The sequence below is a fragment of the Mesitornis unicolor genome, unplaced genomic scaffold (assembly GCF_000695765.1).
Source record: "Mesitornis unicolor isolate BGI_N332 unplaced genomic scaffold, ASM69576v1 scaffold34533, whole genome shotgun sequence".
NCBI classification, from domain to species: Eukaryota; Metazoa; Chordata; class Aves; order Mesitornithiformes; family Mesitornithidae; genus Mesitornis; species Mesitornis unicolor.
Window position 1 is genome coordinate 1 of NW_010173233.1, and position 15193 is coordinate 15193.

At 38.4% G+C, this 15193-nt stretch overlaps 1 protein-coding gene across 1 annotated transcript in view; it reads right to left on the reverse strand.

The window, feature by feature from the left end:
- Positions 1 to 5869: 5869 nt before the first annotated feature.
- LRRC16A (leucine rich repeat containing 16A) overlaps positions 5870 to 15193 on the reverse strand; it is a gene marked incomplete at its 5' end in the record, with an annotated part of 51674 nt that continues 42350 nt past the window's right edge. The window contains 4 exons of the mRNA XM_010180651.1: positions 5870 to 5942; positions 8285 to 8457; positions 14064 to 14118; positions 14206 to 14305. Coding sequence (XP_010178953.1) covers positions 5870 to 5942; positions 8285 to 8457; positions 14064 to 14118; positions 14206 to 14305 — 401 coding nt within the window. The remainder of the gene's footprint in view (positions 5943 to 8284; positions 8458 to 14063; positions 14119 to 14205; positions 14306 to 15193) is intronic.

The following is a 15193-nucleotide window of genomic DNA, read 5'->3' on the forward strand; positions in this document are numbered from 1 at the left end:
TTGCACCACATCCTCACTTACCTCTTCTAAATAGCAGTATGGTCTGGAGATAAGGCAACATATCTAAAAGTGCCCAACTGATACAGGAGCCTGAGTTCAAAAGTTACTTAAAGCTACGCAGTACATAAGTGCTCTTCAAAGAAAAGTGATTCCTACCCACAGCTGCAGGTCACAGACGACCAGAACTGTCACCAGGAGTAAACACCTATCATTAGCCAGCTTAATGGCATATAGAGTAACCCTCTATCCTGGCTCTATCGAAGTTCGACAAGTCAACAAACTCTACCAGCTGGATTCACAGCACTCCTCCAGAAACAGTTACCTTTTCTTGGAGAGAGCTTCCTTGTGTTGTGCAAAAGCAGCCTGAACCACATATGCTAAAACAAACTCAGGGCCAGTTTTAGCAACTTTGAAATGAGTAAAAGAAAATGCTCTTTGTACATAATGCCTAATTAACACGCTGAATTTAAATCCTCATGGCCAGAAGCTTCATTGTATTTTTTTCAGAGATGCAACTATCATTCCAGATATGAACCTATCTACAGTTATATTAAACAAGATGTAAGAAATATTATTCAGATTTTTTTAAAGCAGAACTTAGATCATTTTCATGCATCAAAGAAAAAGACACTAACTACCAGCACTTTTCCCTATGAGAATCACTCTACTGAAGATTTCTTTACTAGTAAAGATCACAGGCATTTGGTTTTTAATCAAAATTATTTGTAAGAACTATTTATAAGGTTTTTATGACCTTACCCTGGTTGAAGGAAAACTACTCATTAAAGAGATGTGAACTGTGTGCTTTGTGATTGAACAGGAGGCTCATTTGGAGCTTGCAAGATTTACTATATTATAACTCAGCTGGGAGTTTTGTAACTCATGCAAGTGGAACAGCTACTGTCAACACCTCTTCGTCCAAAAGAACATGTTGGTGCGGTTGCTTATTTAGGGCAGAATAGTGTGTGAATTTTATATGTACAGTATAAAACACAGACTGTATATGTTTTTATCCTCTCCCAGATTAAAGAATATCCTTTGTCTTGTGCAGTGCTGACTGCGCTTTTTATGCCAAAACAAAAAAACATGTACCAGTAATTCTATGCACATGAAAATATGCACAAGCACATATGTAGCAAACACGCCAGTTTCTAACTCTCCCTTCCATATTTATGCATACAGCAATACAAAGTCTAGCTTGCACTTACTTATTTATGACTTTTTGATACTACACCATTGCATTTCACCACCCTTCACTTCTAACATTCTTGGGAATAAAAAGCCTTACATGCTCTTGCAACGCTTGATTACCACATATGTGTCCATCCAAACCAAACAGTGAATCTAGCCTAGAATTCTTACTCAGCCAAGCATGAAATCACAGGCACTTAAAATTATTACTTTATTTTTAGCAGTTTTAGTTCTGTACGTTGGTGGTATATGCAATACCTTTTGCAGGGCCTCTTCTGTTTTCTCAGGGTTTGTTTTGAGTGCTTGCGAAGCATCATTCATTGGTATAGGCATGAATCTCAAAGTATAATTCCTAAAAAATAAAATAAAAGAGAATATTTTCTAATAGTAAAAGTTACCCTAATTAGTGTATCTCTTTATGAAGAATAAACTAGAAGGGAGAAATAAGATGCACCTAGCTTGTCCATGGAACATACTTTTCACATTTGTAAGTGGACAAACTGGAGGAATGCATGCTCCTTTTTGCTGCTAATTCTTCTTTAGATAGAGGAGGAGATTTTGAAAAGCAAAGAATGCAGTTAAGTGGCCAGTGCCCAGTGGCTGTCAATTAAAGGCCCAGCTGTCCTCTATAACTCTGTGTGCAAGGTTAGATTACCTTTTTCTATATCAAAACAGAACATGGAGTGTCAGTGCCTGCTGGCAATTTTATCACATCTAAGTCTAAATGGAAATATTTAGTGACAGACAGATAGCGACTAAGAGACTGAGTTTTGAAAATTTACTATTTAATAACTTCTTGTGTTTACAACAATTTGAAGACACTTGCTGAATTTTTAATAAAAGCTGACAAAACAAGCACAGCATCTCCACATTGATTATGCAAACAATCGCTCCCTGCATTTTACTTCTTTATTTGAAAAATATTTCCATAGCTTTGTCCATCTGCTGTGATATGAGAATGATAGGGTTTTGGTCTTAAGTCAAAATTGTATTTAAACTCTGAGAACGTGACTTGGCTAGCATGACACATGCAGTGGTATGTCCACACACCTTCAGATTTGAATAAATGAGAACAAAAAGAGCAGAAAGTTCTCAAAATCTGGAGAGGAAATTATTCTGTTTTCAATTAGCCCTGATTTCCTGCAAACTCCTCCTTTGGCTGTCTGCAAACATTCCATTAACAGTCTGCTCCTGTTACATCCAGAGCTCCATAAATATGGTTGGAACCCTCTTTTTGAGCTCTTTAAAGTTGACAGTTTCAATTGAGTCAACTCCATTGACTTCAGTCGACCCCATCTGTTGCTAAATACAATAACTCCAACAGTAGACTCTAACTACTGTGAAACTTTAAGGTTCTTTCACTTCCTACCCCACCATTTGTTCAACCACATGAAAAGCCGCTCTCTGAAGGACAGTGATATGCTGAACTTCCAAACACACTGGTTCCTCATTAATACTAGCCAACATTTTACCTTAAATGATAATGGAAGACTTCTACATTTCTCCCTCAACATAAACATGGCAAAGTATATACAGCTGTCAGTGGCATTTACTCATGTGGAGTCAGCACAGTCCCAGTCCCTCCACAGTTTCCAACTCCCTGCTGCATCACAGCTAGAAAATTAACTTTTCTTTCTAGTTGTCTTGTCCTTCAAAAGTACTGTGCATACTACACAGGTCTTGTTATGTGTCTTCATGTAATACTAAACAGTGAATAATTTGCTGACCACCAGCATGGGGACAACTTTTAAATGTCAAAGATACCAAGCTCAAAGACAGACAATAATTAACAAAACTTGCTGATTGCCTGACTACTACCTGACATGTGGGGTATTTATTTAGTTAAAAAAAACCAAAGGTAGATTTCCAAGGATTTCTGCAGCTGTTTGACATTTAATACATTACCTACATAGAAATTTTTAATTGCCAGCTCTCATGCTAGTAATTATATGCTAAATCCAATTTAGTTAAAGGCTTAGTGCACCCTCCCCTCACACACAGAGGAAGGAGGGTAAAAGGAAAAGCGAGATTTCATGGACACACAGACAGAGGGAGAACTTTAACAGCACTACCTTAAGGAAGGCTCTGTACTTTGTTTCCTTCCAGACAGACAGCACTGTAGCAGAATGCTACTCTATTTTCATCTAAGAATTAACCAGCTCTTAGGAGCAAAAAATCAAGCATCTAGAGCTTGCTTTTCAACTTTGATCATCAGAGCAATATTTATCTTCACACTCCATTTTTCTCTGTTTCCTTTGAAGTCTAAAATATTTCTCCATTCTCCCTTTTATTAACACTCCACTTGTCTCTTGTAACAGAGAACATTTCTCTATCGACTCAATAATCCAGTAATTTCATAACACATTAATACTCTCAGCAAAATACCTATATTAAAAGGATGTTAAATTTCAGAGAGATGCTCAGAGACTGGAAAGGATGTCTCAAAAATCTCCTATCTCCTCCCATACATGCAGCACGTGTGACAACAGTCCTATATTTCATAACACGTTATTTCTCTTGTAATAACCTCTGCTCCATTCACAACACACTCAGTGCTGCAGTGACTATTTTACTGCCTATTTTTTAAAAAACAGGAGTAAGATGATCTGTTTTGCAGGCTTGAGTATGTGAAATTCATGTCAATGCTAAGGGAAGGATTCCTCACTCTCTTTAAAAAAATCCCAGCATTTCCCAGCAGATTTTAGAACCCGAGCTATTTCTTCAGTCAGTCCATAGAGAAAAAAGTATCATTTAGAAATTAATATGGGGCAATACAGTAGAGTTCTACGACAGAGTGGGCTCTTGGCTGCAAGCACACAGACACACACTTCATATTACAATTGCAGACATACAAATCCCTGTTTAATGGGCAGGCTGAACAGGATGCTCACTGTTCTCAAATGCTCTCCTGAACTGGTGCCTGTACCGGACTTTACAGAAAGCCCCTTCAGCACCCCACATCAGCTGGCTGGGACACCCTTGGGCAACGCTGCCAACAGCCACACTCCTGGAATTCCCTTGCAGCAACAGCATTTTCACACAGCTTTAAGCAGATGAAGACAAGCTGGGAGGAGGGGAAAAAAACAACCTTCAGACTACTTCAGCCTGTGTTAAAGTCTGTTACGATCCCTTCCAATTCTCCTAAGACTCCTCATCATACTAGGAAAGCCTGGCTTCTTTCTTCTTTGTGGTTTAGTAATGACTATTTTTCTTAAGAACAAAATCAAAACAACACTCAAAACACATCCCCCTAAACATCTTCAGTGTATTTCATTCCGTTTTGAGCAATAATTCTTTCCTACAGAATATCGACGGTTTCACGTATTTCTAGGAAACACATGGTGAAGGATGTTCTCAATATGTCTTTGAGTTGAATTGTTTAAAGACCAATTGTTTTCAGCCAGTACTTACAGTCCCTCTCTTGCAAGTTTAAATCAATGTTGCTTGTGGCTTGATTTGTGGTATTATTAAGGCTTTTAACAGTTTTAAAATGTTAGAGGAGACATACAATGACCTCAGCTTCCAAGCTAAATGAAATGTCACCTTAACAAAGTGCAATGTCACACAATTATCTGTAGCATTTCTCTATTTTCTGCTTAGATGATTTACTTTTGCCTTAGGATTTCCCCTTCCTTTCTATTTACTTATCCCAGCACTTCAGAAGAGAAAAGTAAAGTTGATGCTAACCAGAGAATAAGCGTATTTTCTTTTCTACCAGATTTTCCCATAAAGTGCATGCTATTGCTCTCTAAAAGAGAAACGTTTGCAAGCTGACAAATAACCTTTGCAAATTATTATTCATTACTATCAATGGGCTTACTCCAAGATTATTTGCTTAATTGTACATCATTTATATAATTTTCCCCATCAATGCAAATGAATGTAACTTTATAAGCTCTAGCCTCATGACCCCTCACAGGGTTAAGATGCCCCTCTAAGCAGTCATACAGTTTTGCAAGACACAGTATCTAGAAACTAGCAATTGTGTATTACTTTCACCTTCTAAAGAGGGCCTTTGTTCCTCTCTGAGGGATTTAATGACGTGAAACAACTGCAACTGCTGCTTAATTTAAATCTGCAATTTTTCCCTTTTAAGAAAAGTAGTAACAACATACAAAAAAATATGTGATGGAGATAGAGAGAGACAAAAGTCATTTAGCATCCATTGCTGGTAACGGCTGCAACTGTGAATAAGCTCGGAAGCAAAATCACCCAGACCACAGCGATTACGACGAACTGCAGTTCCTTAGATCATCACTATTAGTTTCAACTTGCTTGGGGAAAGAAAAAGAAATCAGACCACAAAGGCATGCTTCAGTAATTTTCTGTTATTATATACAGCTCCATTCACTGACTAGAATAGAATTTCTGCATGCTATCAACACAAGAGAATGAAGAAAAGGGAAAATATTCTCAAATTCAGAATTTTAATGCTAACAGCAGAACTCAATGGCCTTAATGCTGACAGAGTATGGATGAAAGAGCCACAGAGCCTCTTCCCATCCTTTTGAAGGATATGAAGTCATACATTTTCCTGTAGATTAAGCACCCTGACGCTTAAAATTGAGATCACTCAGCATCTTCAAATCATATTGACTGCGGTGAGAACTGCAGCTGCTCAGATCATTCAGGATCTAAGTCTTTGGCCTTTTCATCAGTCATTCAGTTGCTCGAGAACTTACTTTTCCAGTGCCACAGCTATGTCCTGAAAGCCCTGCGCAGTGATGTTATTCTTGTCCCATATTACAGTTCTGAGAGACAGGGGGAGAGGAAAAGGGAGAAAAAAGTTAAACAAGAACCACCAAATAAATCTATATTGAAACTTTGCATATTGGAATAAGACAGCACTGTATGTTCAAAATTGTACCGCGGAAGGCAACGTTTAAAAAACCTATCTTTAGTTATATGCTAAAACCTTGAAATGACAGAAGTCAGGGACAAAGATACTACGAAATCTAGTTTTCCTTTCTTTAAAGGGGACTCTCTACTATATTTTCCATCATTAACATAAAAATGTAACTCTTCTAAAACACAGTTAACAGAAAGATTTGGAGATAAAATTCCAGCTTTTTCCAGGAATAGCATCAAAAATACAGTTCAAATGTCTGCTTTGCAAGCCCACACTGAAAAATAAGAGTAAGTGAAAAACTGCAGTAAGTGATCAATCTCTGTTCTACATAAGCTGTATGACTACAGTTAGAGAAAAGGGCATGCTGATTGGTGGTCAAAATCTGCAGGCTATTGTATATTGTATACAGTATACTGTATATTCAATCCTGTACTAGCTCATCACACAGTTCCTATGATTCCACATGCAACATTTAGCTGCCAGTACAAGCCATTAGGTGAGGTGCATAAATTGCAGCTCTTTTGCATACACAATAGTGATACAAGTGATCAAGCCTCCCCCCCCTCCTCCCTCAGTTGAGACCACTCAAGCAGACTGCCTGACAATTTGCGAACACGTGTTCAAAGATCTCATTAGTAGTCAGAGGAGACAGTCAAGTGGATAAATCTTGCTTGTGCAAGAGCACTAGTTGTAGCTGTTCTTAAAAAAATGGCATGAAAACTAACAAAGATTTCTGGTTTAAAGAAAAAAAAGAAGCTAAATAGCAGGGTTTCACAGGTATTGACACCCTTCTGCCATTGTGGAGTTATCCCTTTGTTTTTTAAATGGAAAGATGGAGGTAATGAAGACAGGAAGAGAGATTCTACATCCACTCTGCAAAGATCAGATACGCTTAGGGTCAAATGTTGGGTATTTCTGTCATTGGAAAGTGTATTTGTATTTCTACCCAGACGTGATTTCATAACATTTTAAGCAGGGCCAGTTACCATTGCATTATTCAGCTTGTAATCACACCACAGACTCTGATGACATTATGTCAACTGTGCCATTCGGTGTACTGTGGCATATTTCAGTCTGCCATCCTGCAAGCTGTCAAGGCGTCATTTCTTCAGCTACTGTGGTCATTTCAGGTTAATACATTCAACAAACCTAAGCCACCTCTCCAGTGTTTTCTTGACATTTTCAATATTCAGTTTGGGCATAGCAACACAAAGACGAGGATCCCTGCTTCTGAACAAAATAGCCAGGACCGGTCTGGGGAATTTCTTATCCTCCAGGGAACAAATGCTTGGAGACCAAGTGCAAAGTAGTCTCTTCACACAGACAATATACTGAGGAAGCTTCATCTGCACAGTCTGACAAGAGGAGTGAGGATTAGCTTTCCTGATGATGGTGACATATTTAGAGATCCCCATCCAGATTCATGCTCATTGAAGGTTTTACTGTTTGCTAATGACATGCTGGACAGAAAAAAAGTGATAACCTCAAGCCATCAATGACAGACGTGCTTAAAAGCAGTGAAGTTGTCGGGAGGATGAAGTTGCAGAGAAGAGATGCCAAGGTCCATCAGCACTATAGGCAGGGGAAGAGGGAAGGAGGGATGGTCCATGCTGCTACCCATTCTGAATTCCACATGATCTTAGTTCTCCTACAAACTGATACTTTAGAAGACAAAGAATATTTTACTTTAGTTTCCCATCCAAGTACCAGAATTTTCTCTGCTGGGAAGGCCTCCAGCAGCAAAGAGAGAACAGAACAGAAGAGAGTGGGTAAGCACTGGAATGGGGTTCTCAGAGACACTATGGAATCCCTGTACTTGGAGGTCTTCAAAACCTGCCTGGATAAAGCCCTGAGCAACCCCATATAGCTTTAAAGTTGGCCCTGCTTTGAGAAAGACATTGGATTAAATGACATCCAGAGCTTTATAACAAGGTAATGTTTTTCTGTGATTCTACAAAATTTAGAGTTCTCTTCTTCCAACACGAAATCTTTCTGTTTAAATTTAGAAAAAATGTAATTTTCTCCAGTTTCAGATATGGAAATGCTCTTGCAGAGACAATTTGCTTCATTTGTTTGTCTAGCGGTTTGTTTGTTTGTTTACAAAAAAAGGATGAGAATCTTTCCAAATGGAGACACTATAAAGTGACTGTATCTAGAAGTGTTCTGAAGAGAGGTTGAGAATAAGCCAACAACTTCAGTGCTGTTAAGCTATTCTATCTTTCATTGCAAATACATTTCCCTTACCTGAGCTTGGTGTTTATCTGTAGGGCTTTTGCCAGCATCTTTGCTCCCATATCTCCCATAGCATTTCCACTAATATCCACTTTTGTAAGAGAAGTATTGCTGCCCAAGGCATTAATAATGATGGTGACCTCCGTCTTCAGCTTGGAATCTGCGAGGGACAAGGACTGCAGAGGCTGTGGAGGACAGAAAAGGCACTGATAACAGCAATTGATAATGCACTCATTCCTCAAACATCAACCAAAAGAAGTTACAAGTTTCTCAAACTCTTGGAGACAGCAGTAAGCAAAGTTCATTCTATGTTTGCTGCAGCTCCTACAACATATGATAAATTGGGAGTCAACCACTTACAGAACAGGTGTCAAACACATACACACACAAATTAAGTTGCAACACTTTGAAAAAAAAACAACTAACCCAAACACATTTCTAAGCGTCAGTGCCTCCAATTTTGTGTGTCCTATTAAGTATAGAATACAGTGGGAACCTGAAAAGAGGCAAGAGAGCAACAACCAGCTTCACAAGACAACCTTCAGTGTCCAGTGGGTTCTACTTAACCAGATGCTTCCTTGTCAGGAAGAAATGGAAATACTTAGCACTCCCATCCTCTACCTCAGACTGAGAGCTTTATCAAAAGGCAAATTAGGACCTGAAGCATTATTAAAACTATTCCTTTAAACTGTTTTATTACTGTTACTTCAACTTTAGGAGTGATTTTGCATATTTGTTCCTTCAACTAAGGGCATGGACATTTGGGAGGAAAGAGACAGAAAACTGTAGCAGGTCTGAAATAAAAAAACAGTAAGAAAAATATCTATTAAAATGAGTAAGTCAATGGATATTATTCATAGTGGTGTTCTGACATCTGTGATTGTAATATCTTGACATAACTTTAAAAAAAAAATATTCTTTGTTAAGCTGAAACCACTTTACTGGGCTCCTGCAAGTCACACTCTAAGCCTTAAGAAAACTTCTTTTAAAAACGTCTGTATTCCCTACATTCTCAGTGTCCCAACACTCAATGTGGCAGGAGCCCAAGAACTACAGTCTATCCATCACCATGCCTTGCAGAGGTATTACAGCTGCTAAAACTTTAATTTGTCTTTGCTGATGTACAAGAACTCCACAAAAAGTTCCCCTTGCACAAGTGTGAGTTCATACAGAGGAGTACATTGTCATTATAAACCCACGCAGGTGTGTAGTGGAGAATGAATTTTAGGAGCCTAAAATCTCCAAATGGCCAGTATGGGAAAATGAACAATTTGTAAGGATGAACCATGGCAGCTACACTAGATGCCTAAAGCTTAGATTAATATAAATAAACCAACTGAACTCTGCACACCTTCCAGGGTCCAAGATGCTTGCATGGTACCTGCTATACACTGGGACTCTGGCCTCCTGACACCACAGGGTTGCACTGATAACCAAAAAGCTTGCAACAATAAGAAATGCATTTATAAATGAGGAAATGCATAAAAATTTGGAGGCACAGCAGGTTTATAATTAAAAAGTCTAACAGTAACACAAGCCACATGCTGGTGTTATTTTAAATGGAAGTCATTAAATTCCTATGTTAATGTCCTTAATCTGTCTGTTTCCCCATTTTATTACATTATGTACCCTAAAGAATATTAACACTGAATTAGAATGGCATTTAGAGCTCATGGCGCAAGTTTGAGAAGACCTCCTGTGACAGATTCACAGGAAAGCAGCACTTGGGCAGAAATCACCAATAAACTTGTGAAAGTGAAGTTTTTTCTGTTTCTCACTTTAGAACAGGTCATTCAAATAACTCAGCTGGAAGCGCTCCCTCCCACATGCTGATTTTTCTAAACCTCAAATATCATCCCAGGAAAGGACTTCTCACCTCTTGCATTTCAATACTCTGACAAAACAGTACATGACTGAAAATGTTTCTGCACTGTTCTGCAAGGATTGACACCTACACATCTTTACTATCAGATAGGAAATTTGCACATAGCAAAGTAAGGCATCTGCTATAGTAGCAGTGTCTTTGAAGTAGATGATGGTTTTCTTGCACAGCTACCCTTATCATTTACTCAATGAGCAAGAAACACAAACCTCTGGATTTGCTCAGTGCTTTGAATGCAAACTACAGTCAGAATGTAACTCTGTAGGATTGAACATGCAGGCTGCTAAATATTAATTAAATTATCTGACCGTTATATTAAAAAAAAACCCCAACCAAATAACAACAAACAAAAAACCCCACCAAAACCAAATCCCATACTAACAGGGGCGGTAACCTACATAAGCCTACAAACATTTACTTCTTTTAACTACTTAATAGTTTTAGCTGGATATTAAGAAAACAGAAGTCTGACAAGCACTTCAGTGTCCCTGCTGCAGAAAATAGATACTTTGTCAATACAGCGAAGATGTCTTAACACAATCTTATTAAGGAAGAGAAAGCAAAGAATAGAATTAGAAATTGTATTACTTCATCATTGATTCTGTCACACTTCTACTGGAAAACATTTAAGAATTAAATAAAGCTAAATTTGTTCTCCTATGATCAAAAATGCTGTAAAAACCCTCAAAAGACCCATTCAGCAAACACTGAACTAAGAACTAAAGATATTCAGTGCTGTAGTAATTCTCTGCACTTATGCAGTACTGACTACTACTCTAATGGTATACTGTACCCGCAGTGTAACATCTATTTATGTATAAAGAGAATAAATGGCAGAGTAAGTGTACAACTTCACACACTTCCTGCAATACCAGTAAGAATACATTATTATAGCCTGCACAGTACAGCATCTACTTAAAAACAAAAAGAAAAACCCCCAAACCAAACCAAAACACAAATCCAAACATTACATTCTTGTCTATATTAAACACCTGGGAAATTTTGCTGTTTAGGTTACTACTGCAGCTTTTATTGTGTAGAATTACATTTACATCTAGCTGTATTTTTCCACAGTCAGAAAACCAAGCTATTGGTTGTTTAAATCACTTTACTCATGACTCATATTAACACAGCAACGGATCTATTTAAAGTGTGTATAAATACATGAAGAAGCATTTGGCAGATGACTGCTTTAGACTAAAGCCTCTTGCTTCAGCATTCCACGTGGATAATGCACGGTCTCCAAACTGTACCAGCCCACACACAATACTGATCAAGCAGTATGCTCTGGGCAACATCATACCCTAGTCTCTCCTTCACTTTTTAATGTCCTGTGGCAGTAAATGCATTGTAATGGCAGAACAAGGATCACCCCATTTAGGATTCAAAACCAAACTAGAATAACTAGAAACTTAAAAGAATTTTCTAAGCATTGTACTATCTCAAGGTAGAGTGAGGACCATCCAACTATCTGCAACATTTGCTTTTCCTATGGTGTTAGAGTCTACATCCTCAGCTTTGCAGCTGCTAGGAGATGCTTCAGATTGACTTTAGCACCCGATGAAACAGAAACAAACAAGATTCCTTCACTGAAGAGGACTAACAAGAGAAAATAACATGGGGAGAGAATACCAACAGGATCACATGCTGTATCCCAAAGGTTAATGCATGACATGAAGGAGAGACAGTTATTTTAAGTACCTAAATCAAATAACTTTTTGGTGGATTATTTCACTGTAACACAGTTGGAAAACAGGATGACACTACAGAGCGTGTTTCATAGGTTAGCTCAGAAAGGACACGGTGAGTAAGAATTGCAGGAGCATATCTGACCACTGGATTGTGGCAAAGGCAGAAAGTGGAACGATGGCTGACACTGCCTATGGGCTGAAAAGAAGTAAGCACATGAAGTTGAAGCTGATGATGCAAGGCAGGGAGAGCTGTGAGAATGACACATTCAAAATTTAGCAGCTACATTTTCTCTGTCCTGGGAGCTTCAAAAACAGAAGCCAGGAAAGATAAACAGAAGGTTTCTTAACTCAAACCAGGACAAGGCTGTAAGACCTAAAAGAGAAAATAAGGTGAGAGTTGGAATTTTCATCCTTGCGAACAGATAATATGAACAGGAGAGTCATATAAATAGAAAAACAAAACAAAACAAAACAAACAAGCTGCATGTTTGAGAACATGGTTTGGATACTGAAAAGATGCACAGATCAAGTTGAAGAGGTGTTTTGGGATACAGCCTGAGTGGGAAGAAATTATCACTTGCAACAGAGCAAAGGGATGAAGGAAACAGAAAAAAAAGCCATGCTGAATTATGTTTGCTTGTGATTAATCTAGTTTGACACAACAGTCTTCAGGATAGCTGTGAAAGATTAAGTATGAGATAGAGGGTAGGACAGAGACAAATGTCCGAAAAGAAGAAGCAGATGCTATCTGATTAAATGATACCACCCCTCAGTACAGTGTCAACAGGAAAAGGAGAGAGAGGGAAGACAGCCCTGCACCATTCCCTTTAGAGACAGAGTAGAAGGAGGCAGTGACACACTGCAAAATGAAAAGGCTAGTTTGGTACAAGTAATACAGAGATCTACCAATACACTTCGTAGCACGATGCTCCACTTGACTTGTGCAAACAAGGGCTTGGTGCTTTTGTTGCAGGTGCTAGCTCAACTAGAATCAGCGCTGGTTTCTGTATGCAGCATTTCACTGTGCCGCACTGACAGCCTGTGGTTTAAAGGTAGGCAAAGAATCAAGGAAAAACCAGGACCACTACTCCCAATTAAGAGGACACAGAGAGGTGAGAGGACTAGTTTAACAAATCACTTCAAGTACAACAAAGCAGTAAGAAAAGGTGAACACAGAATACGGGTCTCATGACATTGAATGGAAGGAGACATCGGAAACCCTGGTAAAAACTGCTCCACTGAGTGGCAAGGTGCAGACAGAGTTGGGAGGAGAAAATAAGAAAGCAGTTAAGCGTGGAGACCATGAAGCTGGAGGTGAGACAATACAGACAACAGGAATAGCAGGTGTTTAGAAAACCAAAGCCTACAGTCAGCTATTTCTGGAGAATGAGAACAGCAGAACTTGCTTGTTACTTGTGTGGGGAATGAAGGAGAAAGAAAGGACTAAGAATAGAGGCATAAAGATTGACAAGCGTGAGAGTAACAGAGCATCTTAAGATTCCTTTATAGTCAAAACTAGGATGCCAAGTAAGGCAAGAACACAAATCCAACCACAAGTCTTTCAGAATCAGGAGAGAGAGAGAGAGAGGAAATCAAGAACGTGGGCAAGGATCCCAGTAAGGCACTCTGAAAGGGTTTTATGAAATTGCTCCTCTGATTACTGTACTAGAAGTAAAGAACAGCACAGTCAATGGGGTTTTTTGCATCTTTTGGAGAAAGGAGTTCTGGGAGATCACCGCAGTCACTCACTTGCATTTTGTCAAGCAAAAAAAATGCTAATACTCAAGAACAGCTCTCAGGAAATACTGCATTCTCTTAATTTAAAAAAAATTAAAAACATAAATTCTGTTATTGAAAGAGCATCACCACCCAGAGAACACTACCATTGTAATCTATCAGGACACAAAAGTTTTGAAAACTTCTGCCTACAGAGCTGTATACTTTAGACCTAAAGCAACTAGGAGGTTAAGTACATCCAACTATTTGGAATGAATCTTTTTCAACAAGCAGAGATTCTAAGACTATCCTAAGAAATGTTTACCTACATGCTACACATAATCCAACTTACTATTCGAAAAAAATGAAAAATAAAATGTTGACTTTTCTGTGCAGGATCATGATCAAATCTTATGCAGCAAATAAACAGCGAAGAAAATTACCAGAAATAGGTTGTGAAGGTACAAATACACATGATGATAGTAGGCAGAAAGATACTCACTGAATCCTCGTCTTGAATCATCTGAACTAAATTATCAAGTACTGGAGTGAGATTTCTGAGGGAAAAAAAGTTAGGAAGATGATGAAATCAGCAACGTTTCCTCATTCATTCTCTTGTTATTTAAAAGAAAGAAAAGCCTTACTTGGATTTCATGTTGTTAAAGTTTTTGCCTAATGCCAAGTGTCTTATCGATCGGTTTTTACTAAGCCAGACTACAAGAGTTGAGAGGTCAGATTCTAGGCCTGTAAAGAATCAGATTAAATTAGGAATTAAAACACATTTTCACAAAAGACCCAGACATGGTCCAATCATTAACACTATATTCATTCAAGTAACTATATCAGAGTACTAATTTCCAAGAGCTCTACAAAAATTTCCATTCTTCTATCTCTAAATATTTTAATCTTTTTTGCCTCTGTTTTTCGACGATAATAAATGCTTTCTCTAAAATAAGCCCTTTAAATAACCATCCTAAACAGCCATTGAAGGCATCTCTCAGAAACACAGAAGAGAAATGTAATGCCTTGTCCACAGTCCAATCACTCAAGGGTAGTTCCTCACACTGTCAGGCAGAGTTCAAAGTTCTTTTGAGAATTTGTGGTCTTTTGAGACCACACCAATTGCTATTTAGTCTTAGTAGAGCTGTGTATCAACAAGGTCTCAAAGTCTTCAAGTGCAAAATGGCTAACAAACAGGCTATTAATAAAATGACCTGAAGAACAAGCCAAATTTTATTCTATTCCTAAGTAAGAAAAATAACTTGCTGTAGTATGGCATTCCCAAACTACTGGTGGATTTGAAGAGTACACTAGTTAGATTACAACAACATAGGATTCAGATCCACAGCATAATTTGGATGTCAAATATCTGTCTCTGTTTATAACAATCAATTTGTTTACACAATTGGGTGGAGTCAGTAGCTCCCAAAGCTTTCCACTTGCCAATTCAACCCACTTTTCTTGGGCATTCAACTGCACTGGGAATCTCTTCTGGAAATAATTCCACATTTGGCTGCCAAAGGAGCAAATACAGCAGGTGAATTCTTCCATTCCATGCATCTACACTTTGAATTTGCAAGATGAGAAGACAGCTGGTATTCCCAGCTAGGAAACACAGAGCCTCCACAGCAG